Below are 26,037 nucleotides of genomic sequence, written 5' to 3' on the forward strand. Positions count from 1 at the left end.
AAGGAACACGCCCCCCCCCCCGCCCCACACACAACTTCAACTTTTAACAGGAATGAATAGATGTTCCGATAGAAGTGAGTGCTGTCCACCAGGTGCACCATAACTATACAAACTAACATATTTAGCATGGAACACACATCAAAGTTGCTGGTGAACGCAGCAGGCCGGGTAGCATCTCTAGGAAGAGGTACAGTCGACGTTTCGGGCCGAGACCCTTCGTCATGGAGCATGTTTGTTCAAGCTGCTTTGCTGATAGCTGTGTTTGCATTTAACGGGTTCAAGATTCAACATGGCATTTGACAGAGGTATGGATGTGGGTGGAGGGCAAGTGAGAAGTTGTAGCAGTTATTGACAGCCAGTCAGTAAACTAGTGATAGTGGTGCTGAGGTAGCTGATGTTGAGAGCCTCTGTCTTGACATATATACAATATGCCACTTTTCTAGATATCAGTGAGTGAATTTGATAGTGACTGTAGATATCTTATAATTTAAGCAACCATTGCATCCAGCAATACACATATTCCCTTGCTTTCTTCTTTTCCAACTGTCCTTTTATAATCATAGAGCAATACAGCATGATATAGGCCCTTTGGCCCGACAGGTCCTTGCCTGCTGCAGTACTCATGCCCAGCTAGTCCCAATTTCCTGTGTTTAGCCGATATCACCCCCCCCCAAGCCCCACCCCTGTCATGAACCTATTCAATTGCTTCTTAAATGATACTATTATGACTGCCTCACCCACTTCTTCTGGCAGCTCATTCCATTCACAATCTTCTGTGTGAAGAAGATACCCTTCAGATCCCTTTTAAATCTTTCCCCTCTCACCCTAATGCTATGTATTTTAAGTTTGGAATCTCTTACCGAAGGGAAAAGGCAGTTACTACCCAGCTTATCTATGCTCCTCATAATATTAAACATTTCTATAGCTCACCACCTCATTCACCTTTATGTTGGAATTTCTTTCTCTTGAGAATAAAGACCCAGCCTGTCTAACCTCTCCCTAAAACTCAGGCCTTTAGTCCTGGCTGCATCTTCGTAAACCTTTTCTGCACTTTTTCCAGTTTAACCACATCCTTCCAATAGCAGAGTGGCCAAAACTATACACGGTACTCCAAATGTGGCCTCATCAGTGACTTAAAAGATTGCAACATAACCTCCGAACTCCTATACTCAATGCCTGACTGATGAAGGCCTATGTGCTAAATGCCTTTTTCACCACCTAGTCCATTTGTGACAACACTTTCAATGAACTATGCACTTGTACTCCTGGGTTTCTGTTCTGTTACAAGACTTGTACCATTCATTGTATAAGTCTTACTCTGATTTGACTTTCCAAAATGTATCACTTCTCACTTATCTGTACTGAAATACATTTGCCACTCCTTGGCCCGCTACCCTAACTGATCAAAATCCCCCTTAATCTATGACTAAGGTCAGATGCTAAATGCATTTCATTGGCTTTGTATCTGTACTCGGCACAATGACAATAAAGTTGAATCTAATCTAATCTAATAATCTTCTCACTTCCAACAACACCGCTTGTACCACTGTAACACACACAAAAAATTGCTGGTGAACGCAGCAGGCCAGGCAGCATCTATAGGAAGAAGTACAGTCGACGTTTCAGGCCGAGACCATTCATCAGGGCTAACTGAGAAGAGATAGTAAGAGATTTGAAAGTGGGAGGGGGAGGGGGAGATCCAAAATGATAGGAGGAGGGGGAGGGATGGAGCCAAGAGCTGGAAAGTTGATTGGCAAAAGGGATACGAGGCTGAAGAAGGGAGAGGATCATGGGACGGGAGGCCTAGGGAGAAAGAAAGGGGGAGGGAGGGGGAGCCCAGAGGATGAGCAAGGAGTTATAGTGAGAGGGACAGAGGGAGAAAAAAGAGAGAGAGAAAAAAAAGGCGGGGGGGGAGGAGAGAGAAATAAATAAAGAAAGAAAGAAGGAATGGGGTACGAAGGGGAGGTGGGCCATTAATGGAAGTTAGAGAAGTCAGTGTTCATGCCACTGTGCTGTCTTTTGTTTTGTGTTCTCTGGACTTCTGTCTTTCCTTCCATGTATCATTCTCCCACCACCAACCCCCCCGCCAAGTTCTCTGAAGCTTTCCCTCTTTCTGACACACAGAGCATTCTTAAGAATTATGTCCTCATTTCTTTCTTCATTTTTCATCCACTGTTCTCTGTTCCAGTCTCTCAGTTCATTTCTGACTGAATCTGTTGAGTCTGTTGGCTTTGAGTTGGTTCCCCCTGCTGCTGAAGGATTGTCAAGGCCTGATAGTCAGTCACTCAGCCAGGGAGCAGACTAGCAACCTGACCCAGGATGGGAGGGTGATGTTTGAGTTTTGATTTCACTATTGACTCGGTATCAGTGCCAAGTGAGCCGAAGGTTTGGAAGCATTTTTCCAAGTGTTGGCTTTGAGCTTACCTCAGAGCCACAGCCATAGAGCAGATGGTGGGCTTCACCCAGACAAGGGGTGCCTTTTGTGAGCAGGTATCTGACCAACAGCCAGGCGCAACAATCGGTAATTCCTTGGGGTTGTCTCGAGTATATAAAAATGTCTATGCCTGGAGCAGGCGTCATTCCCAAACAGACCTCCAATAAAGTAATGCGGTGTGGAACTGGGGGAAGCATTTGTTAGAGTAATAGTAGTAAAAGTGTGCAAGTTGAAATTAATGACAGAGAATGGAGTAAGAGGGACAATCTTTAAAAACTCAGCACCTTCCGAGGTTGGGATCAGTGACTTTCACTGAGAATAATTAGTCAATGATACAGTGGGAGAATGGGCAGAAACCAGTAAGGGAGCAAAGAGAGTGGGCAGGAGCCAATGGGGGAGCGCTAGTAGGCTGAAGCCAATGGGGAGTACAGAGAGTGGACTGGAGCCAATGGGGGAGTGCTGAGAGTGGGCTGGAGCCAATGGGGGAGCACAGCAAGTGGAGCCAATGAGAGGGTGCAGAGAATGAGCCATGGCCAATGAAATGACACCAATAATAAGCAAAGGTCAATGCTATGGTGGGCAAGTGGGCTCAGATCAATGATGCACAGTGTGTGTTGGAACCGTGGAGGTGCTAAGAGTGGGACACAGACCAGAGTGTCTGATTTTGTACAGAAATTAGGAAGGTTAGACTCTTATTTGCTGATGTGGTGCATTCAGTGCAGATCAGTTGGTCTGAGGCAACTGAAATAGCATACAGTAAAGGGGAATTGTGCAAGGATCATTGATCTTCTTAACCAGGACTACCACACAGAAAGAAAAATGGTAATTTTAGAGGCCCAACACGTGGTGCTGCCTGTGAATTGTAATCTGCTCTACTGGAAGCAGACTCCTGCGGATTCACATTTTGTTAGTTTACTCGAGCCTTACATTGGATCTCTGAACAAGAAAAAAAAGATGTTGCAGAATGGCTTAAACCTCTATAACACAAATGATCCACTGCTGTGCAATGTTGCTGTTTAGGAAAGCTTGGCTCTAGCCAACAGAGCTGGGAATTTGTATGTATGGAAGGTGATATAGATCAGCTGGGCAATTGGAGAGTCCAGGATATTCAAAGGACCCAAAAATATTTCATGTTGTCTTTTAGGGTTGCGTTGAGCTAACAATGGGATCTAAGGATTGATTTGTGAATATTTTCTGTTCTTGTTCTTGTTCTTGTTTAATGACTTTTATGTCACTGTGATGCAATAAAGAACTTCAGTTTTATTCAGTACATACTAGATGGGTTGAAGGGCCTGTTTCAGCGTTGTCTTTCTCTTTGATCCTACGACTAAAAGATACAGAGTTATAAAATAGTAAGGGGAAAACAGTGAAAAGAAAGAGAAAACAAAATCTTTGAGTTGCACAATGCAGCTGATTAACTAGAGGGACCTTTGAATGAGTTGCTGTAAAGCGTGGTATTTTAACTTCAACAAGAGTCGCAGCAGTATTTGTCACAAAGGCTTGATGTTACAGCCCAGAGGCTGATCATAACATTTCTTTGATAAAAGGTGATTCAGAGACTAGGGTCCAGACTCCTCCATCATTCATCTGGCAGGAACATCAGTTGCATTGATAAAATCTTAAGGGGAAAAGGGGAAAAAGAAAGGCAAAATGAAATGCCTTTGGGAGGGCTTGCTTTTACTTTACTGAATTTGCTATGGAGCTTTGAACCTGATGTGAAACGTGGTTGCAATGTTCAACCACCAGAAACTCCCCGCAGAGTTTTTTCTGTCAGACTTGCGAGGAAGGGAGCCTTATGAATGTGTTTAAGTGACAAAACTGAGACACTGTTGATGGTTCTCCACAGGGATTGGAGATGGCACAGGACTTCAAAGCCTGCAGACATCCAGATCTGGGAGTTCTTTTCCTTTCAGGTCCAACCCTGTCAAACGCTAGGGGAACTTGGGGGAGGGAGGTGATTTGGATTGTATTTCACAGAGACTGGACAAGTAATGACTTGTTTCCGCTGCAGTAACTGTCCCTTTGAGGAAGATTTAAGTCGAAGTTTGGTACGTGGAAGGGAGTTTGTAGCCAGCTTTAGCAGCCAGTGGAGGAACGCAGAAACCTTACCAAATGAAAACAGGTCCAGTGCGCTTTAACCCACTGTTTGTCAGTTCAATAATAGTTTTATGGTTTTCAATAAAGCTTGTGAAACAAAAGCAGGGAATATATCTGAATTATTATTTTAAAATATATATTTGAAGGGAGCAGAAATTATAATTCTTTGTTGTGCAGGAGACATTAGTTACAATATTTAGGTACAGTAAATATATTTCTGCTCATTTCTTTCTGTTCCTCAACACTTTTAAGAGTCCAATTTTTTGAAAGCAACTGACCTCTGGCCCTGTAATCTGAACTCTGAAACAAATTAAGTGCCCACCGGGAAAACCTTGAAGTATATCAGTAGATCTGGGCACACTAAAGAAATGATTACTTTTGCTCCGAGGCAAAAGTGAAATTATGAACCATTGGTAATTGTGTTTTGATTGTATTGAAAGATATTTAAATCTGCACTGAACTTGAACCAATCTAAAACATAGCACAAGTCCCTACAGGGACTCCAACCTAATTTTGACTTGGATTTGGGTTATCTGAATACAGCCATGCTGCACAAAACTAATTATCAGTGATGGCAGTTAATGGGGCATGGCTATTTTCAAGTTGCTTGATGTTTATATCTGAAATCTGCAAATTAAGCGTTGTCCCTATGAGCTTCCAAACATGTGGCCGAGCTCAGTTTACAATTCCTGTGGTCTGACTGAACCTTCATCTCATTAATCTACAAGGTATTTTGTTGCACGCAACGTGCCTGTTGTTCTTACCCTTACAACAACCACTCCTCTGCATTTCTGATTGCTTTATTGTAGGTTAAGTTGTTTGAGGAAGTTATGTATATGTTATCTATGCAGGGCATTAAAAAGAACTTTCTCTTAAACTATTTAAACCTAATTAGGAATGAAAGAAAAGATTATATTTCTGTAAAAGTTTTCTGGACTTTCCAAAGCACTCAACCGTCAGTGAAGTACTTCAGAAGTTGCTCTTGTATTTTAAGGAATGTTGTATACAGTGTGCGTCCAATTTGAATGAAGACCGTTCTCCTCAATAACTAACTTGATAAATATTTCTCAAAACACTATGAGAAAAAAAGCAAAAAAAATCTACAGATGCTTAAAAGCTAAATTAAAATAAAGAAAACTGGAAATGTTCGGCAGGAAAAGGGAAATACCTTTGACCCAAAGATCAACTCTGTTTCTCTTCCCATAGATGCATCTTGATATACCGAGCATTTCCATCCTTTTGGTATTTCTGCTTTTCAGATAGTGCAACAGAATCTTTTACATTATGTTCAAGGATCAAATGGGGCCTTGGTTTAAAGGCTCATTTGAATGCAGAAACCGCAATCTCCCTTCTGCAGGCTAGAGTTGTTTTAGATTGTTATACTCAAATCTCTGATGTGCAAATTGGATATATCATGAATGTCATGTTGCACCATTTTAATGATGATGTGCTGCCTGGAAATGTCAATAGTCAACATTTTGGAACTGAACACAATTTTTCATATGTTGGCAAAAATTGGCCCTATAAATCCTGATGTTGACTGGTGTGTTTGTTTAGCAATGATGCTGGAGCATTTTCTTCACTCTAAAAGATCCTCAGAATTAGGACCTTCATGTAAAGCAAAGTTCTCTGAATTTTTCAGAGAGTGAGTTCTCAAGCAGTATTTTTTTTAACCATTTCTGGATTCAACCTGTCACCCACTATCTTCAGTGAGTTGCTTCTTTTTGTGAGAAACACGACTCTCTTAAGTTGAATGTTTGTCAACAAGGATTTATTTCTTCCAACCCAGTAATACTTTTTGATGCCGCTGCTTTTAAGAGCATTGTGTGGAGAGAAAATAGTGAAATAATTGTATTAGATTTTAGTGAATTTCTAGAAGGCATTTATTCGAATATCATCACAGGATGTATGTTGGAATCTATCAGGTTTTCTGTCTGTCATCTGCACTGGCCTGTGGACCAAAGCACAAAATCAGATGAGTGGAGCGGGAGGATGTTAATACCTTTGAGGTTTGAAGCCAACAAAACAGCTGACGATATATTTTGTAAAAACCAACCTTTTCAAGGTTTATCTTGGTAACCTCCATGACAAGTTGTTTTCTCCTTTCATTCCTTGACCACTAATAGTTTTTGATGACCCAACCACCAGGGTAAAATTATGTTCCCACTCTAGCTGTAACTGTTCTATCTACAGGATATGCTGCAATCTCACTGCAAGCCATTTTCTGAATCTAAAATCATTGCTGCTGAGAAGAATAAAGACAAGGAAAAAAGCGGTGATATCTGGAATTGGGCAGACAATACTTGGACAACATTTAGGTGTGCAGTAGTATGTGAGGAGTAGATAAACAGAGTAGACTTAAAGTGTGTTAAGTTTAGATGAATTAATGTGATCAAAATAGAAGCATACATCATTTCCACCAGGGTTTGACAGGATGGACACAGAGTTGATGTATCTCCTAGACGGGGTCTCTAGAGTTGAGTAACAGTCTCAAAATAAGAGGAAAGCCATTCAGCACTTGGCTGAGAAGGCATTCAGATGGCGGCAAAATCTCTGAAATTGTACAGCCAACAAGGCTGTGGCAGTGTGGTGGTTAGATATATTTGGGAGAGAGTTTGAAGGATACTTGAATATGAAGAGAAGTTTATTAAGGATATGGTGTTAGTCCAGGTAAGCAGCACTGAGATAAGATGTCTGGAATGACTTTATTGGATGGTAGCTCAGGTGCACGAAGCCAGACAAATTTGGAAATAAATTCTCCTTCTTTCATAGCTATATGGCTTGAATGCCGGAACTCCCTGCTTAACTGTGAGAGCACCTTCACCACGTGTCTTCAGACATTCAGGACTGAAGATCACCACCCCAGGCGGTTAGACTTGGTCAGTGAAGGATGGCATTGTAGGGATGCAAAATGAATTGAAGTAAATAAATTACTTAAATCTCTGTTACAGATGGGAATCTTGGATTCAACAATTATAATGTTAGTGGATGTATTATCAGATCAAAATAGCAAGTTATTCAATATCTTAAGTGCACAGAATCAATGAAATATTGCCAGTTTTAAAACCAATGACTCTCTTAAGAGAGGTGTGCAAAATGTAGACATCTGACGATCTCGCTAATTATATTTTCAAAGCACTGTTGGTCTTAAAAGGAGTGCTGGTTCATTCACCACATTATTAAACTACTAGGTCAGACAAAGGTTAATGAAAATCGAAAAATTAGAAAATATGGAGGATTCTGACAAAGGCTCTCTGACCTGAAAATATTATTATTGCTCTTTACATAGTTTTCATCTGATATGCTGAGTTTTTCTGGCATTTTCTGTTTCTATATCAGGCTGAGGTTAAGAAGTTAATGAGTTATTGGAAACCTGCACCCAATATGACTCATTGTACATATAGCTGCTGCCTCTTTTATGGACCTTGAACCTAGCTATGAATTGGTGGGATGGATAATTAGCATGTTTCAGAGCAATTGGTGAGTCTGATGTTGAGATTTACCATGAGCCATAGATGCTATCCACTGACCTGAACTCTGACAGTGAAGGTCAGCAGGGACCTGCCAAACCCTACAGGGTACATACATGTTTCAGCAGAACTCGTGGGTAGGAGTGTTCCCCACTATGCACACCACAGTACAAGCTCTGTGATTCAGTGCTGGGTATTTTTTTAGCCTCGCCTGCGTGTTGACTACTCCCCTGTAATTAGGGGGGCCTGTCTGTCTTTCCATGCAGAATTAGCACTGCTTTTGTAACACTTAATCAAGTCAATTTAACAACGTGTTTTCGGTAAGTCTTACAAGAACCTGCATCAAAAACATTGCTCAGATGTTCAAACTGTGCAACCTTGACCTGTTCATATGAAGTTTAATGCGCCAAAGATATTTTTTCAGTTTATAGATTTAAGCTATCTCACAAGGTCTGCTAATTTTTAATGCATGCGCTCATTGATATTTATTTTGACATAAAGTTTAATTTTATAAAAATTATTTTAAAATATAATAATTGATATTGTGAAATAAAATATTGATAGTTTCTTCAGAAATGGGTTGTATTTTCACACTGCCTCTGTATCGATTTCCTAACCTAATCAGCTTGCAATAGCATTCTGGTCATTTGTGGCTTACAGATTTCCTGTGACTGTGCATTTTGTTTGTGTTTTGATTTTCCAATCCATTCTATTGATTTTTTTTATTGTGGAGTAACAATTGTTGAGGCTTGCACTCACTAAGTTTGGTTGTGGTTGTAGGTGTGGTTTTAGGAGGGGATGGGTCTTCACATTTTTCTAAGAATTTCTTCCTTGTTCCAAGGGGGTAAATGTAAGTTTTGCTTGAAAGGGAGCTGGTTTCAAAATGTGCTCAGCTTAAAGTAAAATCTACTTGGGGCCCTTGATGATGAGTTATTCCAAACCAGTGTGGATCTGGCCTTGAATCGTACAGTTAATCCCCATGTGTAAACTGACTTATGTTGGTAAACCCAAGAAAGTCTGCAGATCCAAAGCAATGCACCCAAAATGCTGGAGGACCTCAGCTGGTCAGGCAGCATCTACGGATAACTGATATCTTGGGCAGAGACCCTTCTTCAGGACTGAGAAGGAAGGAGGAAGATGCCAGAATAAAAAGATGGGAGGAGGGGAAAGAGGCTAGGTGGACGGTAATAAGTGAAGTCAGGTGAGTGGGAAAAGTCAAGGGCTGGGGAAGGAGGAATTTGATAGGAGAGGAGAGTGGACCATAGGAGAAAGGAAAGGAGGTGACTCAGTTGGTTTCTGTTCTTGGAACGACTTGATTATTTAACAAAATATTCTTTGCCGCTTTCAAGTGTGACTTTATTCCCCTTCTCATTGTGCAGCCTCCTTCAGAGCCATTTAAAATCTCCAAACTCCTCCATTTCTGGCCTCTACCATAATTCTAATTGGACCCATGACTTCAAGTTGGATGCTGGAGCCGTAGAGTTTCCACCTTAAAACTCTCTGCCTCAGTTTAAAACTACCAGTCAGAGCAGCCTTTTGTCATTGTTTCAAATCATTGTTTTACGTGGCTTCAGTGTCAAGTTCTTATGTTCAAGCATGCTCCAATGAAGCACTTTGGTATGCAGAATGCTTTATGTTAGCAGAAAGTGTATTATACATGTACAGATAATGTTTTTCCCCAAATTAGAAGGTCTCTGAACCTAGTGATTGTACTTTCACTGCTGCCTCAGCTCATGTCAGCCAAATCCATTTTTTAAACAGAAGAACCCTAGTTCAAAGTTCAAAGTAAATTTGATATCAATGTATATATTCTGTATGTCACCCTGAGATTCATTTTCTTATGGACATTCAGAGTAGGTGCAGTACAAAGAAACACAATGGATCAATGGAAAACTACACACAAAGAAAGACAAGCGAAGTGTCTATTGCGCAGATTTTGTTTTGTTCTTTCTTTTAAAATCTTAGTCATATTTTATCCTCTGCAACACAGTGTGGTTGAAGTTGTGCATGAGTTGTGTGAACTGGGAGTTGTAAATGCAAATTTGGAGCTTGGGAATTTTTTTCCTCTTTTGAAAGATTCAGTGTTGCTGTCAAAATATTCTATTTGAGAGGAGCCAGTTACTCCTGAGGAGAACAGAAACCAACAAGATTGGCTGTCAATAATGCAAATTCTTCATTCATCAGTTTAAAGACAATCATTAATCTTCCAGTATTAATGAAACCAGCAAGCGGTTCTCAAACACCCATTTCACACAAAGAATCGTTGGAATTTGCAACTCACTTTGCCTGAATGTTTCTATGTTCTCAGCCAATTGCAGCTTTCAAGACTGTGACTGATCAGCTTTTGTGAGTGACAGATATCAAGGGACTTGAAGCAAAGGCAGAAAAATAGAGTTGAGGGCCCTTATTTCATCACAAGATTGAATAAGACTGGGGGGTGAAAAGGTCTCTTGTTCCTCATCTCCTTCAATCACTTCACATGAAATTAAAGTAAAAATTACTGAAAATAGACTCTGGTTATCCAATCAGGCATATTTTCTGTGGAAACTATTGATACTGGGTTGACTGTATAGACTAAGCTCTGAAATCTGTCCAGCTCAGGGTGATATTCCTAGTGAGCCACATGTCCTGTGTTCTTGATCATTTGTTGGTGTTTTACTATCAATGGTTTTGTTGAGCTTGTTATGTTTTTTGGTGAGTCAGATATGGAAAAGATTAAATGATCAGACTGGGTTAAGATGGCTGCATTTGGGTCAGGTCAGGTCAGGTTTGGGTCAAGTACTCATTTTATACCTTTAACAGGAAGGCGTTTTGTTTATTTCTTGTGCTACAGCAGATCATGAGCTGCTACCTCCTGATGTGGGAAAGAGGAAAGATAAATAAGAGTTGCATCAGCTAATCTCTTCAAACCAGGGTGCAGCTGTGATGCCTACTGTGAGGCACAGCCTGCTGTCTCCTTCTGTCCAGCATCGCACAAAAGGAGAACAGGAATATGAATGGGGTGCTATAAAGCTGCTATCACTTTTTAGGCTCTTGTAGTACAGCAGTTGAGGACTAGCTGATAGCCTCAAGTTCTGAGTGCAGTGTACTTGTAATTGCACAAAGTGCTGTTCTGATAATGAACTCTCAGTGGAGGAAGCCTGTTTGTCTCACTAAGATTTAATGAGAGTTTAAAACTATTGAAATTCAAGCCCTCAGCTGGATAAACTATTGACATTTGGGTTTTTAAAGGTCTTGAAGAATTTATTTATTGATTGATGGAGAAAAGCATGGAGTAGGCCCTTCGGGCCCTTCAAGTCACACAGCCCAGCAATTTCACCCCTGATTTAATCTTAGCCTAATCATGGGACAATTTACAATGACCAACTAACCAACCAACTGGTATGCCCTTGGAATGTGGTTGGAATCTGGAGCAAACCCTTGTGGACAGGGGGAGAACGTTCAAACTCCTTATAGACAGTGGCAGGAATTAAATCCAGGCTGCCTCTATTGTAAAGCGTTGTGCTAAGCACTGCACTACCGTGCTGCCTCAGTTTGATGGGGCTGCAGAGCGAGGCACGGACATATTGAACCATTGACCTGTGATGATTCAGTGGAGCAGGAGGAAAGGGGAATCGCCACATAAAGATAAAACATTAGGGTTAAGCAGATGGTTACACTGACACAGGAATAAGCACTGCGGATGCGATGTGAGTTGGTACTTGGCACAGACGGGGCTTGACATTTTGATTTGAGCGCGATTGCTCTGTGCAAAGCCAAGGCAGAGCTGAAATTAGGTGTTGTCAGTCAGTAAATCAGTGAATAGCACTTCTATCAGACTTTCTCTTTTCCCTTTCAAAAAGAGGAATCAGATTTCGATTGCCATCATAGTCAATTGTGCATGTAATTGAACACTATTCACAGCAAGTTTAATATTCCTTTACCTTTAACCTTGAGAAGCCATTCTACCTGTGAAAGCATGATAAGGCATAATAATTAATACATGAGTTTTTGTTTGAGTTGTGTCTGGCTTCTCATTCCCTGCCTGCATTTTTTTTTGTTTGTGGGGTGGAGTACTTTTTCTTCCTCTTTTATATATTCTAACTGACAGATTAACTTATATTTTGGAAGGCAAAATGAAAACGAGGGCGCTGTCAGATTTGCTTGTTCAGAAATTAGATTAAATGCCATTGTCACTTGCAAAGGATTGCAGTGTTCAAGCGATAAGGTTACATTTAATGAGAGGAAGGAGCCTACTCGCAGGGGATGATGATTTTTTTTTTCTCTTGTCAGGTTGATGCTTTATCACACAACCTGATACTGCTGCATCCTGGCAGCTGCTGATAATAGATGATCAAGAACAGCGTACCACTTCAATCGCCGCTCTGCTCTAAGAGACAACTTACCACCCATTTCAACTGTGGGGACTGGGAAATAATTAGCAGCTAACATGTGTCTTGCGTGCGGCAGTGCATCACCCGCTGCCAAGCTCTTCCACGGTTCTTTCCACCCTGCCAGGCCGGCTCAGTCCTTGCCTTGACAGAAGGCTCAGGTTCAAAAGGTTCAGTTACCCACATGAATGTAATGACTTCTTTAGTTTTTGTCAGCCTCTGTGCAGTCATTTAATAACTGGAATGGAGAGAAAGGAGAAAACTGAACACCGAAAATTCCTGTGTCAACTAGTAAACTGGGCAGCTGAAAACCTCTTGTTGAGAAATGAGGTTTGGCCTGATTTTGGTAGGCAAAATCATTGTTGAGTTTAACTATTGATTTGGACTAACTCAAAAAAAATAATGACATGATCCAAAAAGCCTCTGAGAATTGGGTGTTTTGAATCCAGAAAGATGTGCTGAAATAGGATATGCATGCCCTCCTAAGGGTCACACTCAGTAGCTGTACAATAATCACAGGAGGGCATCATTCCTTAAAGGCACACTCCTTTTAGAAGTTGGACTGCAACAACATACGTAGGAGAAAGGTACTGCAGGGATGAGGGGGAGAGCTCCAGAATTTGGTAAGGGACTTGGATGTTAATGAAATTTATGCCAAGACGGTAATCTTGTGCACTGGGAGCAACTGATCCTTTCGAGTTGCCATGTTGCCCAAGTTGACTCCTGTGGGAGTGAAAATCCATGGGTAATAACTTGTCAAGATGAATTGCACATTGTTAATATACAGGCACTAGGGCACAGACTCGCACACTGTCTGTTGCACCATCTACATCCTAACACAACCCACCCTCAATCCTTCATTACTCTCTCCTTCCGCACACACAAGTCAATCTTCCAAATGAGAAATAATGAAGAGGACCAAGGGAATGAATACATAATCCCTAGAAGTGGCAATACCCAAAGAAGGTGTGTGGTGTGATTGCCTTTGTTGGCTGTGGCATTTAGTGCGAGGGTTGAGGCCTTCAGTCCGTTGGGGTTGACCATGGATATTGAGAGCTAGCTGTCTACCTGATATGCAAGCAGGGCAGTACGATATGAAGAGCAAGCTGTTGCTCAAGCAGCAGGCTCCTCTTCTCCACACAGCTGATGATTTCAAAGGAATGGCAGAGAGTGACACCACAGGCATTGCCCGTCAGTGTGGAGCTCAAGTAAAGACTGCAGCTCCGAATTTTTTCTCAGGGTTTACTCCCGAAGCCTTCCCCTGAGTGGGTAGAGCTGCAAGGTAGTGTAGTTTTCCTTCTCCTGGAAGAGCAGCCAACCATGGCTGATGTGTTCCATCTCTCTGAAGCGACTGGTTTTAAGACACCCCTTCCCCTATTAGTAGAAATGGCCCCGTCTGTGCCAAGCAGCAAGTCACTGGGCTTAGTAGTTAAGCCATACATGAAAGCCAGAACTTGGTGGTCAGAGGCTATTTGAAGCGCACACCATTGAGGGCATTTAATAGTTAGTGGGAGTTATCCCCTGGTGATAACAACCTGAAGGAATTGGATAGCATGTTATAAAGGAAAGGTATGTCGCATCCAGAGTTTCTCTGGTTAGCGGACGATTTCCCTCCACGCCTCTCTGACATAGTGGGGAACCGCGTACGAGGCAAGTTACAGCAGTGGTTTGCCATTGCCTTCTGCTGGTTATGTAAGTTTCCAAAGAGATCACCAGCTCATAACCCAGCACGGATGGAAAGTGTGCAGGGGAGCCGGCTGGATTCGCGAACTCGGGTCCTTTCGTCCCAAAGTCCGGCACTGATGCCACTATGCCACCAGCCGGGTCCATCATGTTATAATTGTACAAAATGTCAGTTGGCCACAATTGTTTACAGTTTTGGTAACCACACCCTGAGAAGGATAGGAGTAAGGTAGAAAGGGTACAGAAACAATTGTCGGACACATTACCTGGGCTGGAGGGCTGGAGTTACAAGGAGAGATTGGATCAGCAGGACTGCTTTCCTGAGAATGAAAGAGGCTAAGAAGGCTTTATAGATGTTTATCAAATCATGAGGGATATAGAGTAGGTGGTCACAATCTTATTTTTCCTCAGATTAGTTTGTTTAACACTCAAAGGCACAGGTTTAAAGTGAGAAGAAAAAGCTTTAAAAGGGATCTGAGGGTGTTTTTCCACAGAAGGAGGTGGGTATGTGCAGTGAGCTGCCAGAGGAAATAGTAGAGGCAGGTATGATTACATAATTTAAAACACACTTGAAGATGTTCCTGGATTGGAAAAGTTTAAAAACATCTGGACCAAATGCAGACAAATGGGACGAGCTTGGCTCAACATGGCCGTGTTGGTTAAAAGGTCCTGTTTTCTTGCTGTGTGACTGACTCTATGACTCAGTGAACGTTACCTCATTCATTTACACTAAGACACCAAGAAGTAAAAGGGAGAACACTGAGGTAGCGACAAACTCTCACATTTTTGGTACCTCGCTGAGTGACGGACCTCTTCCTCATAGGCAAAGGGGCTACTAATGACCAGTTCCTGACACCAAGTCACACTTCAGAGACGAGCATGCTGAGGGATAAGCAGAACAGCTTAGGAGACATGTGTCACTTGGAGAATTACCACAAGCTGGCAAGCCCCTTGTACCTTGTGGTGAATGTAGGTTCAATTTCAACATTTAAGATGTTTGAATAAGTACATGGTTAGGTGGGGTACAGAGGGCTATGGTCCAGGTGCGAGGTCAATGGGACTAGGCAGAATAACAGTTTGGCATGGACTAGATGGACTGAAGGACCTGTTTCTATTGCTATTGCTCTCTGATTCCATGAGTTCAACCACCTGCTCTGTTCCAACATACTCAAGTCAGGTCCAAAGTTGGGAAGCTTTCAGTCTGGTGCAGATGTATGCGGAGGTGGTTTGTAATGTGATAGATGTGCCTCAGCAGATGGAGCAGACAACAAGGAGCTCACAAAAGTTTCTTCCATGGGAATCGGCCACTGGCCTGTCATCCATTGCTTATACTTCAGATGACTGGTGTTGTGCAGGTATAGCTGGAAGCCACACCAAATCAAGCTGCTTATACACAAGTCTTCCCCTGATCCAACTGGAGCTAAGGAGTCTGCTGTAAAGGAACAGTTCGAAGTTCCAAGTATTCTGACTCTAAAGGGCAACTTTTAATGTCAGCAGGTTGCTGTTCACAGTGGAGGCAGCAATGCAACCAATAGGCAATTTACAGCTCTGCAAGAGGACTGCAGTTAGCTGTTCTCCACCTGTCAATCAGATCACTGTCCAGAGGAGCAGAGGTATGGCATGTGGAAATCCTTCACCCTTCTGCAGAAGCAGTGACACAGTCTAGTATTCAAACGCTCTGTCGCCTTTGTCATGGGCACCGGAAGAGACTCCCATGATTCGGGGTTTACAACCAGACTCAGCTCCAAGTCTGGAGAATGAAATTGGTGGAACCGTCTGAATGCCAGAAGGTTCTTTCATCTTTGTCCCCCAAGAGAATGCCTGGTGTGCCAATTCAGGACAGCAGTGTCTCTCCTCAAGGGGACACCAATTTTTCACCCGCCACACCCCCTCAGACAACATCCTTGCCTGTGCCCTGGTATCAGCCATTTTAGATTGTTCCTGTTGGCTGTGTGCACCAGTCTGAAGTTAAGCCATTCGAGCAAAAACTAACGATATGGCGAAATTGTCTATCTATTCCATTTTGCACCTTCCCTTGATTCATCTGATTTAAAAAAAAACACACTCACACAAAGAAATAGGGAAGAAGTGATTGGTGTACTGTCATCCTTTCCTGTACAAGTGTTCACATGAAACTGTGTGGTGAGAGAAACTCCCCATGCTGGAATGGTGTTTAATAATAGCTTCTGTTGCACTTTATAGAAGACTTTCTGAAAGTCTAAATGCTCTACATCTACTGGTTTGCTTTTTTCTCTTCAACTAAATGCAAGCTCAAAAATACTCAGATTTACTTGTGTAATGTGAGGGGACTGAATAACATGTTCCAGCTTCTATTTATGGCTTTCCTTTCATAAGACCACAAGACATAGGAGCAGAGTTAGGCCATTCAGCCCATCAAGTGTGCTCCCAGATCCCACTCAACCCCATATATCTGCCTTCTCATCATATCCTTTGATGCTCATACCAATCAGGAAACGATCAGGTCCAGTCATAGATTCATAAATCTATTTTGACCCTGCCCTATTCCCAAAATGCCCTTTGTTCTGCGGTGATTTCCTGAATAATAGATGCAGCAATTTCCCTGCTGCTGATGTCAGATTGATAAACCAACACCACCATTTTTTTCCATCTCTCTTTCCCTCCTTTAACATTTGCCATTTTCCAATCTGTGCAGAACATGTCTGGAATTCTGGAAAATAAAAAAGAAGCACATCTTTGGCAGTTCCCTCAAAATCTCGGGTAAAGCAAGGAATGTCGATCAATCCATTTTCTTGGCTCCTATTTCTTGTGTTCTGCAGATGCAGGACAAGAGATTCTGCAGATGCTACAGATCTTAAGCAACATATACAATATGCTGAGGGAACCCAGGAGCTCAGGCAGCATTTACGGAGGGGAATAAGCAGTTGATGTTTTGGGCCAAGATTCTTCATCAGGACTGGAATGGAAGGGGACAGAAGCCAGAGTAAAGCTGACACCTAACTTCTGGCTTCTGCCTCCTTCATTTTCAGTCCTGATGAAGGTTCTGGGCCTGACACCTTGTTTAGTCCTCTCCGTAGATGCCTTGTTGAGTTCCTCCAGCATATTGTGTATGTTGCTCTTGTGTATAGCAGGCATTTTCCAAAGGTGCTTCACAGCTAAGTTACTGTACAGAAGTCCAGCAAAAGGTCATTGGTAAAAAATGAATTTCTGGAGCTAACTTGGCTCTTTTGAGCTATGCTTTAATACTTGAATTGAATAACATGAGTTTACGTGGAAAGTAAATAGAATTGATACTAATGTAGGCACCCAGCGCAAAATGTTAGCTTTAACATGATGCGGTAATGAAACTAAAACCATTTTGCTTAGTGTGTAAGCAGGTGTTGCAACTTGCTTTGAGTCTGGCATGCAAGTCTGCCCAGTCATTTGCAACTCAACATTTTAATGAAAAGACCATACATTTGAGAGAGGGGAGGAATTAAGTGTGTACCAAATAAGGTAGAAAAATGGTGGAATTTGCTCCTCCGGATGTGGAATGATCTGTTGGCCTACAGGGCTTCCAAGTACAAAATGTTAAATGTTTGTGGAGCTGTCCAGACAAAAAAAAAGATGGTTGGAAGTGTTTGAGTCACTAGTTAAAACAAAGTATAACAAAATCATATTTTCACACACCATGTTTGGACATTAATTCTCAACACATATTTCAGATGTACATATAAGATGTGACCCAGCAGACAGAGTTTTTAAACAAATGCTCTGGCTCTATCTTGTGGAGGGTTCAAGTAACTACATTCTTACATTTTTGTCTAAGATAGTAAAGCTTTAGTTTTTAAACTTAAAATATAACTTTTCCTTTTTATGTTCTGCTCTAGGTTTCGGATGCCACTTCTGAGAAACTTTTCAATACAACCACAAGCAAAGGTAGGACTCATCCCATCTTCTAATCAGTTGTCTCCTACACAGGCCTCCTGACCTTGAGTCATATGCAAAGTGGCACTTTTAAGCTGCTAATTGCAGTGAAAAGCTTTCAGCTTTGAGTATTCCATTTTGGTTTGCAGCCAGTATAAAAGAGGGCGACCAGTGAATCAACATTCCTACTTCATTGCTGGTAACCAGGGTGAAAGGCTCTTCAGTTGTAGAAGCAAAGGGTGATTGATTAACAAAAGGCCTTTCCTCTTGCCCTGGCTTTCTTTCTAGATTTGAATGTGTTTCCCACATTCTCATCTTTGTTTACTCATACAGTTTGATTTGTGCCATCCATTTAGTTGTGAATAGCCATGCTTGACAGAGGTTCTTTATCTCCTTGCAACTTTTTGAGGTGATTTAGTTCCTGTGATAGGATTAAGGTTTCTTTGTGAAGCCTTAAATCAACAGCAGCTTTTCATATATAAAAACATTGCCAGGAAACACAACACAAATAGTCCTTTGGTGTATTTCCCTCTGCCCTCATTTCCATGAAAATAACCTCATTTTCTCTACTCATGAGTGTTTTCTTCATGCCATATGTTAATTTATGTTGCTAGCACGAGTGACAAGAGATAAGTGTTAATGCAGGTGTTGGAAGCTTGAACACTTGGTATTTTTATTGGGGAGGGATGGGTAGGGGGAGGGCTGGGGAGATTAACGAATGTGCAGGAACTGTTTTGTTCTGGGGAATTTGCATTCACTCTCCCAAACATCGACAAAATCCTCCTTGAAAGGAGTCTTTTGGTGAAGAAGTAATCCAAATAGCTGCTTTAAGGCAGGTGCACGAGTGAACAGTATTTTGTGGTTGGGGTCATTTTCTCAGATGCACAATGTGTTTAAGCTTCTTGCAAATGCTAGGAATACTTGTTTTGTTTAAAGATGTTTGTACTGGACTGCATTTAATTCTGTGACTTTTCCATTCTAAACTGCATGAAATATCATGATGTACTCATTTAAAAATTCATGAATGGGGGAAAGATCTAATTTCCCCACTGGTGTCATTGACTTGGATTCTACTTTAGAATGTGTGTATCTTAGTTCCAATGTTGCATTCATTGGTGGTTTACTGTTTCTCCTTTTATGTATTCAAATATTTTCTTTCAGTGTTACTGTGTCCAAAATATTTCATTTTGGGATCTCAGCAGAAGTGTTTCTCTGCTTTCAGTTTATATCTATTTGTCACAGTTGGGTGATACATTAATCAAAACTGGAATGTCAGCCCAGGCTCTATGATAGCCCTTCTGCTGCAGGCAGCCTTTCATTCTGGGGCATTACTTTGAAGTCCTGTCCAAGTTACTGATGTTTATGTGAAACAGTAAGTATCGTGTAACCCTAAGAAGAGCTTCACCAAACTTGACCTATTGCCAGCTGTGGTTTAGTTTATCTTGGCCCCGAGTCAGAAAGGTGGCGAGTCCTCCCCATTCCAGAGAAACAAGTATAAATAACTAGGCTGATATTCCATTTTCATAACAGAATTTGTGGCATGGTTGATTTTCTATGAACTGATGGGGTGTTAAAGTGTGGACCTGCCGATCCCATTGTAGAAGATCTTTTGGCACTTGTTTGAAATAGAAGAAAAATATTCTCCCTGGTGGTGTGGTAATTTTTATGTCTTATCCAACCTCACCAGTGCAGATAATCTGGTTGTTGTTATGCTGTTGTTTGTGAGATTCTACTAATTGCCTGTCACATATCCTACCTAGCAACAATCAAAACCTTTCAAGAATACATTCATCAACTACAAATCAATGATGTTGACTTGCAGCCAGCTCAGATGTTCTAACATAAATGCAGGTCTTTTTATTCAATGGACACCTATAAATGTACTCTTTCATCATGGGTGACTGGTGATTGTCACGGTTGGAACCTTTGGGTTATCCTCTTAGCCCACATGACAAAGTTCATCTAACCCTACATTTTCACACAGCCAATTTTAAACAACTGGACTTTCCTGCTCTGCCTACTCACCATTACTTACTTACTTCCTTTCTCTCTCTCTCTCTCCCCCACCTTCTCACCTTCTCTCTCTCTCTCACCCTCTCTCTCTCCCTCTCACCCTCTCTCTCTCACCCTCTCTCTCTCTCTCTCTCTCACCCTCTCTCTGTCACCCTCTATCTCTCTCACCCTCTCTCTCTCTCTCTTTCTCTCTCTCTCTCCCTCTTTCTCTCTCTCTCTCCCTCACCCTTTCACCCTCTCTCTCTCACCCACACACCAATTAACAGGGGATTTCAGGGAGTCCTTCAAAATGCCCAAATATCTCCAACCACCTGGGAAACATAAAAAAACTGGTTAGCAGATTATAAATTAATAATAAATATTAAGTCTATATTTCTGACTTCCAAGATGGGATTGTTATTGTTGTTGTTGTTGTTCGTCCATCGTACGTTGATGAGGACCTCGACACCATATTGATGGTGTCGAGACTAGCACGTGACTTGGATTAAAGTGAGGGAGAGTTGCGCAGCGTCAGCCTCACTCTCTCTTCCCAATTCCCATCTGGATCCAGTGGCAAGACAGAGTCGAGATGGCTGGAGATGAGACTAGGCGCAGTGGATGACCAGGACGTCTTCTGTGTCTTATCCTGCTCTACACGTTCCACGACACTTGCAGAGACTGCCTTCTTGACCATTGGACCTTCCATTGGTCTCGTCCGCTCAATCCGCCGGGGTCTGTCTTCACATGCTGGGATAGACAACTCCCTATCTCACTGAGGATTTGAGACCCATCGGCTACCCTCACCTGGTTTAGCCGGGTTGTCGAAGCCGTTGCCCGGGGTGTGGCCGCTGTTGCATGCAAACAGCTACGGGGAGCCACAGGTGAGAGCTGAGTGCCAGGTAGGGACCAAAGGTGGACTAACCGCCTTGAAAAGGACGCGACATGTTACCCCACCAGAAGTGCTACCCCTCCCTGACACCCCATACACCCCATGGGATTGTTATATCTACCTGAAAACACTTCCACACAACCATGTGTATACCTCTGCAGCTGGTTATCTGTGCTTCAAATTGTCCTTGGTGTCTGGAGTAATAATCTGCTAGGGGAGCTCAGTAGGTTAATGTGCAAAAAGAAAATATGAGTCCTGATTCATGCTTCAACCTGAAACGTCAGCAAGTCCCTTCCCCTCACAGATACTGTTTGATCCACTGGGCTCCTCCAGCAGATTGCTTATTAGTCCTTACTGTCTGTTTTCATAGGCAGTCCCTTGGGATCGAGGATGATTGTTTCCACTCTGGTTCTGAGGAGGCCAATGTGGGAACTGGAACATTTTAGGAGTTACCTAAAATCGATGGTGACATTGTATTTTTCGCAAAGAAATCATGAGAATAAGTGCCTTGAGATGGCTGCTGCTGCTATATCTGGTCACTACTGTTTGCCCAGCCCAAAGCTCATTTACAAACACACATGCTGACAGCCGTCCTTTCTCCACCATACTCCCCATCTACCGCAGCACACCTCAACCAGTTCTTGTTATTGTCTCTTATTACTGTGACTGCAAGCGCAGGTGATCTTGGGTGAACATTCTCCAATGATTCTTCAAAAGAAGGTTTTTTAAATTGTCCAAACTTTAACTTAATTCACATTCCTTATAGGTTTCTGATTCAAATACTCTTATTCCTTTACCTGAAGATTGATCACTTCTGTCTTGATAAAGGCTCTTATCAATTGACAACTTTTAGTACACTCTAATAAATTGCCTAGTAATAAGACCATAAGACATAGGAACAGAATTAGGCCATTTGGCCCATCAAGTCTGCTCTGCCATTCCGTCATGGCTGATTTGTTATTCCTCTCAACCCCATTCTCCTGCTTTCTCGCTATAACCTTTGAAACCCAATAATGCCAATCTTGCAATATGAGCACGTTTTTAAAGTACGTGGCATTGACAATACGTGCAAGAAGTGCAGAGGTATTTCAGCCAGAGTATTAGCAAAGCATTAAGGATACAGACTCAACAATCGAGGAAGTAAAGCATTCCACTATCTTAAAGCAGTCAATACTTTTAAGCCAGTTATTGATATGTAACTAGCTTGAGGACACATTGAAGGTTTAACCTGTTGGTTTGACATTGACGATTTAAGTTTATTTCATGGCTTATTTCAGATTGAGAGTCCTTTTTAAATGTCTTCTCAAGCCTTACTTTCTTCATTGCAATAAAGGTCATCAGGCATTTAATCTGCCTCTGACACTGGATGGCAATTGGAGAATTAATGCTTGCCAATGGGAGCCATGCTATGTGCTGTGGCTAATCATCAGATTCACTCAGCCAGTTTAGTAATTAATATGTTTTAGCCACTGAGGGGGATATTTGCTAATCCCTTAAATTCATCTTTTTCTTTTCCAATGCAACATTTGACTGAACAGTGTCTGAAGATTTGTTCTTAATGTCTTTTCTTGTCATCCCTTTAGATCCTTGCACTGTCGATTGAATACATACTTACATGTTCTGTAAGAGTACTATTTGGAAAGTAAGAATTTATTATCTAGTTGCACAAGGAGCACCTGAACAATGGCACACATTTTGAAATTATCCTCTTTGATCTTCAGTTTGGGTTTCCCAGAATAGTAGTCTCCTGATTCTCATTATTGTCAGGCTACATGTTGTTACCCAAAGTCTCGAATGGTTCTGATCAATCCACCTCAGAGTTTCAATTTGGCACCCATTTATTCAATCCTTTAAAAAGTGATCTGACATAAGTTTGATCACCACAACTGACTTAATGCTATGGCATTTGCAGATTGTCATTTTATTGCTTATTGCACACTGGAATCCATGGGTTACCCCTGAACTGGTATGATCTGACTTCAAACTGATATAAACTGAGTTACAGTAGATTCCAGATTGGGACACATCAAGACCAGTATATTTTGGCCCAATTAAGTGGCTGCCCCAATTATCCAAAGTTTCATGGAAATAGTTAAAAAGGCATAAAAATACAAACTACTATTTAACTGAGTAACAATTTATGCATTGAAATGAAATAGAGAGCCAATACTACTACATTACTATAAGATTCAAGATTCAAAGATTCAAAAAAATTTATTGTCATTCTAACCATATATCAGCTCTGCAAGGCAGAATGAGACAGCGTTTCCCAGGAGCAGTGCAATCATAACATAACAAACGCAACACTAAATAATAAACATAACAATAAATAGTAAAACACAACAGCCACATGTCAGTTAAAATCAAGTTGTAAGTGTCCAGTGCAAGTTAAAAGTGTCCAAAGCAGAGTCAGGTAGAGCAGCTATTTAGCAGTCTGACTGCCTGTGGGAGGAAGCTGTTTAGTAGCCTTGTGGTTTTAGTTTTGATGCTCCTGTAACGTTTGTCTGATGGCAGAAGAACAAACTGTTCGTGGAGAGGGTGTGAGGGGTCTTTAATGATGTACCATGTCTTCTGGAGGCATTGACTCTGAAAGAGGTCTTGGACAGAAGGTAGGGAGACCCCAATAACCTTCTCTGCTCCCCTAACTACCCTCTGCAAGGCTTTTTTGTCGACAGCATTGCAGCTGGAGTACGAGGTTGTGATGCAAAAGGTCAGCACACTCTCAACACACCTCTGTAGAATGTAGTTAAGATGTTAGTGGGGAGTGATGCTTGTTTAAGCTTCCTCAGAAAGTGCAATCTCTGCTGGGCCCGTTTCACAATCCCAGTGGCGTTCCTGGACCAGGTGAGATTGTCCGAGATCTGCACTCCAAGGAACTTGATGTTTTCCACTCTCTCCACTGTGGAGCCACTGATGCTGAGGGGTTTGTGCTCAGGCTGAGACCGTCTGAAATCGACGATCATCTCCTTGGTTTTGGTGACATTAAGCATCAAGTTGTTATCACTACTTCAGCTCTCTAGGTGTTTGACCTCCTCCCTGTACATTGTTTCATCATTTTTGCTGATGAGCCCCACCACTGTGGTATCATCAGCAAATTTAATGATCAGGTTCTCCTTGAACCTGGCTGCACAGTCATGTGTTAGCAGTGTAAACAGCAATGGGCTAAGCACACAGCCTTGTGGGGATCCAGTGCTCGGTGTGATGGAGTCAGAGGTGTTCCTTGTTAGTTCCAAGTAGTTATCAACCATGTTCTTTTGAATGACTGTAAATGATGAAAATCTGCAAACACCAAGTGGAGATAACGCACTGCTTTCAAACAATGCTTTTGATGATTGCATCCTCGAAATCTTCACTTTCATTGTAACATTCAAGATGATTGTCGATGCCTCCAAACTCTTCGTAGTCCTAACTTGTTGAAGTAGTGAAATCGTTTCATTTTCACTCCCAGCTGTTTCTGGTATCTCAAAGTCTGCATGCTTGAAACCGCAGTGAACAAAATGGTTCTGAATTGGCTCACTTGTCGCCAACTATCAATTACAAAAATTACTGCTTTTTGGACACAAACACATGCAACTGGTGCTATTTAAAAACTGTTCCCTCTGGGCATGGTGTCGTGTCTATTAGCCATACAAGTGCATATGACTGACACTTAATAGAAATTGTTCAGCAGCAGTCTCTTGTCCCAATTTAGTGGCAGTGTCCCAAATGAACAAAGGGAATCCTGGCAATTTTCTTGATGAGTTTTTCTTTTTTAAGAGTTGACCCAAATAAGCAGCTGTCCTGATTAAGCGATGGCCCAATTAACTGGAATCTGCTGTACTTAAATTATACTGAATGTTTGGAACAAATTAAAAAGCTTAACCAGGAAATGATGGAAACATTCAGAAAGGTGGGCACGGTGTTCATGGAGGAAACTGAAAAGAACGCTAGGCATAATATAACACTTAAGCAAAGCTGACAGATTACAACTGTATTCCATTATCCAAAATCTTTCCAGTGCTCATTGGAGTTACTATGAAACAAACATTCCTGATTTCAAATGCCAGAAACACAAATTAAAGCTGACTTAAGTATCTGGAGTTGGTTCTGATCAGAAAGGTTTCTATGCCAGTTGTGTGGCTTTAATGTTTTACATTGGTGGTGAGGTGAGGAGGAACACCTTGTTTAAAAGCTAGCTGTAGGAAGACATTGGTAATGTATCTATTTGATTGCCTTTGCTAGGGTACGGGAATCAGAGGTACTGGGGAATTCACTCATCCTGCTTTTTTTGTGGTTTTAATTTACAGTTTTGGGGGTAAACAAATGCAAATAATGAAACATAAAGAGTGAAATTTAATTGAAGCAAGAATTCTTTTGTCAGTATCAGAAAATAAGCAGCTTAGGAGAAGCAGGCATGTCTACATCTCCATGACCCAAAGAAGGAATGTGACTGCCGATGAGGACACAAGGTCAATTTGAAGGGATGGAATTGAGCTCAGTGCGTGGACAACAACATGGCGGCTAGAATCCAAGCTTAAAAACTGAGGTTGTCGATTGGAAATGCTGAGTTTTTAAATGGTGAGAGACTGGAAAATGTTGATCGTAAAGGGGCTTAAGCCATTTACAGCCAACGTGGAGATGCAAAGGCAAGGAGGAAGGGAAGTAATATTTTGGCCTTTATTGTAAGAGGATTTTTAGGACAAAAGTTGTGACGTCTTCTTCCCATTATAAAGAGACCACACCTGGGGTATTCTGTAGAATTTTGGTTTCCTTTTTTAAGGAAGGATTTGGTTAAAACTGAGGGAGTGCAGCGAGGGTTCACCGGGCTTCTTCCTGGGATGGCATGTCTATCATAACAGAAGAGACCCCAGTCTCAGAAGGAGTGGTGACCTCACTGACAGGTATACATGTTGTTTCGGAGGGCTCAGTGGGGTCAAGGTGTGAGCTATGTTTTTTTTGGCTGAGGAGTCTCAAACATCGAATCACAGTTACAAAATAAAGGTTGTTTAAGGCAAGTGGGGAAATTTTTTTTATTCAGCTAATCTTTGGAACTCCTAACTTCAGTGAATTATTCAGATTTGGTCATCGATTGCATGTTTCTGATATTAAAGGAATCAAGGGATAGTAGGATAAAGCAGAAAAAAACATATTTGGACAATCAGTCACTATTTTGTTGAATGTCAGAACAGGCTCGAGGGGTCAACTGGTTTACTCCTGCTCCTATTTCTTACAAACGTT

At 41.7% G+C, this 26,037-nt stretch overlaps 1 protein-coding gene across 11 annotated transcripts in view; it reads left to right on the forward strand.

The window, feature by feature from the left end:
* The window catches only part of auts2a (activator of transcription and developmental regulator AUTS2 a), a 1,205,197-nt gene that overhangs the window by 1,050,011 nt on the left and 129,149 nt on the right, over window positions 1-26,037 (forward strand). For all 11 annotated transcript variants that reach the window (XM_063031901.1, XM_063031894.1, XM_063031893.1 and 8 more), the window contains one exon: window positions 17,903-17,951. In XM_063031901.1, the coding sequence (XP_062887971.1) occupies window positions 17,903-17,951 (49 nt within the window). The remainder of the gene's footprint in view (window positions 1-17,902; window positions 17,952-26,037) is intronic.

Source organism: Mobula hypostoma, chromosome 23 (assembly GCF_963921235.1).
Source record: "Mobula hypostoma chromosome 23, sMobHyp1.1, whole genome shotgun sequence".
NCBI classification, from domain to species: Eukaryota; Metazoa; Chordata; class Chondrichthyes; order Myliobatiformes; family Myliobatidae; genus Mobula; species Mobula hypostoma.